This window comes from Lipotes vexillifer, unplaced genomic scaffold (assembly GCF_000442215.2).
Source record: "Lipotes vexillifer unplaced genomic scaffold, Lipotes_vexillifer_v1.1 scaffold238, whole genome shotgun sequence".
In the NCBI taxonomy this organism is placed as follows: Eukaryota; Metazoa; Chordata; class Mammalia; order Artiodactyla; family Lipotidae; genus Lipotes; species Lipotes vexillifer.
The window spans coordinates 2,473,803-2,480,282 of NW_006785665.1; the positions used below are offsets into that span (position 1 = coordinate 2,473,803).

The following is a 6,480-nucleotide window of genomic DNA, read 5'->3' on the forward strand; positions in this document are numbered from 1 at the left end:
GCTGGGGGTGGGAATGGGGACAGTGGGAAATAGCGGGGCTTGGTTTCTCCCTCAGGCTGACCCAGAGCCTCGGAACATGACAAAATTCCCCAGATCCCCAGCAAGCAGGACAGGAGGAGAGAGCAGTCCCTAATTCCAATATTCCCTGTGGTGCAGGTAGGGTATCGGGTTCCTGAAATGGGAAATCCAGGTCTCTGTTGTCCGCTTGTCCCTTCCGGCGCCCCCAGCATGAAAAGTCACCAAGGACCTCCGGCTGGTGATCCTTCACCCAAGAATTCTCGGGCTAGGTTGGGGGAAGTGACTCTGTCGGCCCAACAGGGGACCCCTGGGCCGGAAATGAAGTGTCCGTGGAGGGTGGGGCAGGCCCGGCCCCCCTGTCGCGGCCCGTGAGGGTGGGATCTGTGTCCCCCGCCCTCCCTGCCGGACCCCCAGTACCGGAAGTCGCTGTAGGGGTGGATGATCCAGGCCCCCGCTGACTTGACCCGCTCCTGCTCGATTTCCACTGCTTTGTGGCTGCCGAACACGCGAAGGGAGAACTTGTTGACCGTGGGCTGGAGCAGCGTCCCGAGCTGCCTCCTCTTGGGCTCGGGCCCGGTCCCGGGCCTGGACCCAGGGATCGGATCCGAGGCCGTGGTTGTAGACGCCGGGGCAGCAGGAGGCGCCCTCTCCAGCCCAGGGGTCGCCCCATCGCTGGCCGTAGTCGTCGGCCTCTGCTCCGCCTCCATGACGCCCGTTAGCTTACACGTTTGGCCTCCTAGACCCTGCCGCGGCCATTCGGGACCCCCGACCCCCCCCGGAGTCGGAGCGGGCGCAGCCCGGCTGACTCGGAGCGGAGGCGTAGTCGGCTGGGAACCGCCGGCGCGCGGAGAGGAGGGGGTGTGTGCGACAGACTCTCCCGCGGGCGGCGGGCGGGTTGCGATGCGCCCCCTGGCGAAAGCCGAGCGAAGGCTGGGCAGGGCGGGCGGAGGCGGGGCGGACCGAGAGCCATCCCGGGAGGGGGCGGGACCAATGTAACCTGTAACCCGAGGGACCCCCAGGTGGGCGTGGCTTAGCCAATGGGGGCGGCCCTCCAAGTATAGGAAGAGAAGGAGGGGAAACGAAGCCAGTGCCACGGAGAGGGCATGGTCTAGAGTTGAAGGGCTTTTATCCACTGAGTGCCAGGGAGGCGGAGCCGCCTGCGAGTGGCGGGTAAACCGGATGCTGGTTGTAGCTCAGGAGGCTCGGGAGGGCGAAGAATTGGGAACCAGTGGAAGAGATGGGGAATAGCTTGTAGGATTCTTCTTACCCACTCTCGCTTATGGACTTCCTGCGTTTCACTTTTTTCTCTCAGCACTCTCCTAGGCATACTCCTTTCTTCTGACCTCCTCCATACTGCTCCCCCTCGTATTTCATTTCCGAACTCATCTGCCAGCCCTCACCAAAAGCAATTCTGCCAGTTACTGAGTGGACGCTGAGGATACAAGGATGAACACAAAGTCCTATCCATAAAGCCAGTGCTCCTCTATGCCCGCAGATGAGACAGGTAAATTACAGTGCTATGTGATGTAAAGGGCTATTTTGGGGATTTTTTTGGCTGTGCTGCGCGGCTTGCGGGATCTTAGGTCCCCGACCAGGGACTGAATTGAAACCTGGGCCCTCGGCAGTGAAAGTGTAGAGTCCTAACCACTGGATCACCAGGGAATTCCCTGAAAGTTATTAAATATCTCAAATTCTTCCCCTCATCTCCACTTCTTATTGTCACTGCCTTATTTAAAGCCCTCAGAATTTTTTCACCTAGATTATTTCAGACGCCTCTAAACGGGTCTCTGAACTCTCTCAGGCCAATTATTTTTCCACAGTCTGCCAGAGTTACCTTCCTAAATCCAAATGTAGCTATATCACTTGCTTAATGTCCTTCAAACTTCCCCATCTTCTATAGGATTACAGTTAAATTCCTTAGAATGACATACAAGGCCCTGCAAAATTTGGACCTAGTTTCAACAACCTTTATTGTGATAGTCCCTCTCTTGAAAGCCAGGAGTCCAATTCTGTTTAGATGTTTTGTTCTGCTTTGTCTCCAGACCTTTGCAAATATATTCTCTGCCTGCTATCCTTCTCCTCCAATTCACTTTCCAACAGTTGGTTCAGATGTCATCTCCTCTAGGAAACCTAAATAGAAACAAATTTATAACTCTACTTTCCCAAGCTAGGGTCTAGTCTACAGCTTTCTTAGTGACCAGGGCACCGCTGTTTATAACAGCTCTTGTCACACAGCTGCCAATATTTGTTTACAGGTCTTTCTCTTCCATTAGACCATCGGTCCCCAACCTTATGGCACCAGGGACTGGTTTCTTAGAAGACAATTTTTCCACGGATGGGGGGTGGGGTGGGGGATGGTTCAGGTGGTAATGCGAGCGATGGGGGGATGGTTTAGGCAGTAGAGCGACTGGGAGTGATGGGGAGTGGCAGATGAAGCTTTGCTTGCTCCCCGCCTGCCGCTCACCTCCTGCCGTGTGGCCTGGTTTCTAACAGGCCACTGACAGGACAGGTCCATGGCCCCGAGGGTTGGGGACCCCTGCGTTAGACTGTGAAGCTGTGAAGAACAAAAGCCTTATGCCTGCCACAATGCTGGACACATAGTGAACACTTAGTAAATGCTTGTTGAATGAATAAGGGAAGTGTTCATGGAAGAGCAAGTGAACTACACTGCCCTCTTCACCCCTTAATTATTCTTCCTCTTCTATTTTAGGAAACTTCCTAAACCATTTCTGGCCAACTGATGTAAGCTCCATCTGATTATCCACCATCCTGGCTTCCCTCAGATATTTTACTTGAATATAGTTATCCTCAGGTTATTTTTTTCATTTCCCTTATTATTTCTCAATTCCTTTTGTAGCGTCTCTAACTCTGCCCAGTTTGTCTCAAGGTCTCCTTCACTTTCCTTTTTTTTAATTCAGTAAATTTACACTTCTCATATATCATGTGTAAGTACGTAACATAAAGTTCTCAAAAACTTTCCCTTTCTTTGGCACCTGATTCTCCACCCCTCCATTTCTCAAACCTTTCCTCCAAGGCCATACCCCGCTCCCCCACCCACCCCGAAACGTGCGTAGCTTTTGCTCAGGAGGAAAGGTGGGTGCCATTCTTTGCTGTGGTTAGGTTGCCGAACTGTTTTAAGAAATGAACTTTCACAGGCTATGCTTGAGAATCACACCTCACCACCAAGTCTCAAAAGATTTGCAGACCGGCGACATTCCGTAAACCACAACCCTTTCTTTTCAACCTCCAAACCTAACAAAACAAGCCACAGGAGTCTCATGGAATAGGTAAAAGATCGAGGAAGGATACGGAAGGACACGAGGGGCTGAGGGGGGCGGGGGGCGCGGGCCTGGTAATTCCCGACAACTCTCTCCCTGCCCCCACGAACTTCCACCCTACCACCTCCGCTCTCACGGGCGGACTGCCGCGAGCTACGCGAGGACGCGCTGGCGTGCGCGGTCCTGGGGGCGGAGCCCAGGGGTAGCTGGGAAGCGACGCAGGACGTGCGTGCGTGCGTACGTGCTCGCTCGCGGTGGCGGCGGCGGATCGGAGAGGCCAGAGCCGGAGACCGAGCTGGGATCGGGCCCCGGGCGGGGGCGGTGCGAGCGGCGCCAAGCGGATCCTGGGGGCGGGGACGGAGCCGGGGCGGGCGGGACTGGAGCGGAGCCCGGGAACTAGGCGGGAGGTCCCAGGGTCTTGGGTTAGGGGGGTGGAGCCGCACTTCGTCGCCGCGGGGGTGCCGGGACTCCGGCCTCAGTGCCGCCGCCATCACGGACTTCCTGTGGGACAAGCGCACGGGCCTCGCCGCCAGAACGGTGAGCGCGCGGGCTGGCGGGCCGCGGGGCCGCGCGGAAAGATGGCGACCGCAGGGCGGGCGGGAACAAGATTGGATTGGGGGCAAGGGGTCTGGGCGAAATTAGGAGAGGGGGAGGGCTGAGAACTGGAAAGTGGCAGAGGTGAGGAGTAGGGAGATGAGATGGAAGGTCGACCTGCCCTAGATGTATTCTGGAAGACAGGTGGGGAAGTTGGGAGGGATCAAAGTAGGAGAAGGGGTGATGGAGTACGGATAGGAGTGGTTCCAGAGATGAGAAAGAGCAGACTATCAAAGTTGGACCAAAGCCTGAGAGGGGAAAGACACCACTGTGTCACTTGGAGGATATGGAAAGAGTTTTACACTAGGAGTTATTTCTGGATTTTCTGAGTGAGAAAGAGAAAAAAAAGATGCACAAGTTGAGAAAGGTTGCAGGCTGGAGATCCTTGGGGGAATGTGGAGAAGGACAGCCTGTGAGGGACTTTGGTGGCAGTTTGTATATGGTGAGATGACATTTGTGTGGTTGTGCTAAGCAAGGTTGGATTACCTGGGAGAGTCTTGTGCTTGCATCTTCTTGGTTTCCTACAAGCCCTGTTAGGCCAGGAATGAATCAAATGCCACCCTCCTCAATTTGAGAAGTAGCTCAGAATGGGAGCCAGATGTTGGAGTCATGCCTTTTCCACGCCTAATCCTACCCCACCTAACAAGACTTCTGTCCCTGGGCCTATTTAACTGCTTTCTGCCCTCCTCTTCTCATCTTCCTGGATTGTGACAGTGATTACCCTCTGATTCTTTCCTTCAAGGAAAAAAAGGATTTATGCACCATGCCATTCCAATTCCAATAACCAGAAGGTGGCCAGCTTTTAGCCAACTGGTGCTGATATTAATTAAAAACCAGTTATTCTGTACTTAGTAAGCACAAAAGGGGAGGGGCTGGATGGGAAGCTGACTGCAGCTTGGAGCCACATGTATTTAAAACCACTCAAGGGGGATTTGGCCAGTGATGTGAGAAATGATTAAGATAGTTCAAGGGGCCAGATCCAGATCCCTGTAACTTGCTTATATTTGGTTTATACAACTATATGTAGAAACCTGGAAACTGGATTCCTGCCTTCAGGACATAGATGGCCTATTTGGGGAGATAAGATATACTTTTAATGATTGTAAAACATTTGTGATAATAGTCTGTAGTAAAGCATTATTTTGTTGAGTTATGAGGAACTTAGCGTGGCACAGATCTAACCTAGATACCAGCCAATGATGAACTGTTGCAGTCTTCAGTTACACAGTCTCAACTGTAATGAGCTGTGGCCCAGACCTGAATGTCTTCATGAAGGCATGTTTGAGGAAAATCAGAATAGAGCAATGAGCTGAGTGGGGGTGAAGATTCCTAAAGTTTTTAGCTAGAGTTAGTAGGTGAATATATATACTCCATTAAGGAGGAATTGTAAGCACAGAGGAAGACTGAGGAAGTTGTGAATGGTTTAAAAAAAAAAGTAGAAATTGAAGAGCAGAAAGCAGCTTAGCATCTCTGGAGCAGCCAGTCCTTGGAGGGGACTTCTGAAAACTCAGAGCTCGCCTCACTATTGCTACTTTTCCTTCCCTTCCAGATGCCTCATCCTCGAAGGTACCACTCTTCAGAGAGAGGCAGCCGGGGGAGTTACCACGAGCACTATCGGAGCCGAAAGCATAAGAGACGAAGAAGCCGTTCCTGGTCAAGCAGCAGTGACCGGACACGGCGGCGCCGACGAGAAGACAGCTACCATGTCCGTTCCCGGAGGTGAGGCTTCAGGAGGAGAACCTCACACTTGACCCACTCACTTATTCATTTATTCAACAAAGATTTATTGGTTTCAAGCTAAGTAGCTGGTGGAAGGTGATGCTCAAAACGGATAACAAAATAACCCATTTACACTGTGGTGTTAAGAGTCTTATTGTAGAGGAAGTATATAGTAAGGGGCTGAGGAAGCATCCAACAGGTTTGGTTGGCAAGATGTGTAGTTCAAGGAAAACATCCCAGAGAATGTGACATCTAAGCTTGTCTGAAAGACGAGAGAAGTGTCCCAGACAAAGGGAAAGCAAGTGCAAAGGACTAGGGACTAGAGGTAACTAATGAGCTAATAGACAAGGTAAAGTTAGGTCTCCATAGTTTTAATAACTTAGCAGCATGTTCAGTGGGAGGGATGGGTTAGGGATAGTTTGGAGCAAAGCTGGCTATCAATCAGGAATAGCTCAAAAAAGAAATGGCTCTTTATTCCATTGCATCACTGGAGGGGAGGAGGAGGCCCTCAGGGGGAGTTGTTCTGCTGATGTTTTCAGAGGTTTTGGTGATGTGCAGGTGTGGGCATCTTCCTCTGTGCTTAGTTACTTCACTGCCCTGGGCCTTGGTCCTCACAGGGAGACTTGAGTGTGTGAGAGCAACTTTTCTAGCGATACTCCTTGTCCTCGGTGAGGGAGGACCTTGTTACATGGTATGACAAGGAATGTGGCCTGAACAGATGCACTTAATGGGTGTTTGTTGTCCAACAGCAGCTATGATGATCGTTCATCCGACCGGAGGGCATATGACCGGCGATACTGTGGCAGCTACAGGCGCAACGACTACAGCCGGGATCGGGGAGAAGCCTACTATGACACAGACTACCGGCATT

The 6,480-nt window shown here is 52.3% G+C and overlaps 2 protein-coding genes across 2 annotated transcripts in view; one reads left to right on the forward strand and one right to left on the reverse strand.

Annotated features, from left to right (window-relative positions):
* The window catches only part of HCN3 (hyperpolarization activated cyclic nucleotide gated potassium channel 3), an 8,902-nt gene extending 8,176 nt beyond the window's left edge, over positions 1-726 (reverse strand). Inside the window, exon 1 of the mRNA XM_007457940.1 lies at positions 436-726. Coding sequence (XP_007458002.1) covers positions 436-725 — 290 coding nt within the window. The 5' untranslated portion in view covers position 726. The remainder of the gene's footprint in view (positions 1-435) is intronic.
* A 2,823-nt stretch (positions 727-3,549) lies between these two features.
* Positions 3,550-6,480, forward strand: part of CLK2 (CDC like kinase 2) — a 9,362-nt gene continuing 6,431 nt past the window's right edge. The window contains 3 exon segments of the mRNA XM_007457941.1: positions 3,550-3,833; positions 5,440-5,609; positions 6,359-6,480. The exon segment at positions 6,359-6,480 is cut by the window's right edge and continues 9 nt beyond it. Of these exon segments, the coding sequence (XP_007458003.1) occupies positions 5,440-5,609; positions 6,359-6,480 (292 nt within the window). The 5' untranslated portion in view covers positions 3,550-3,833.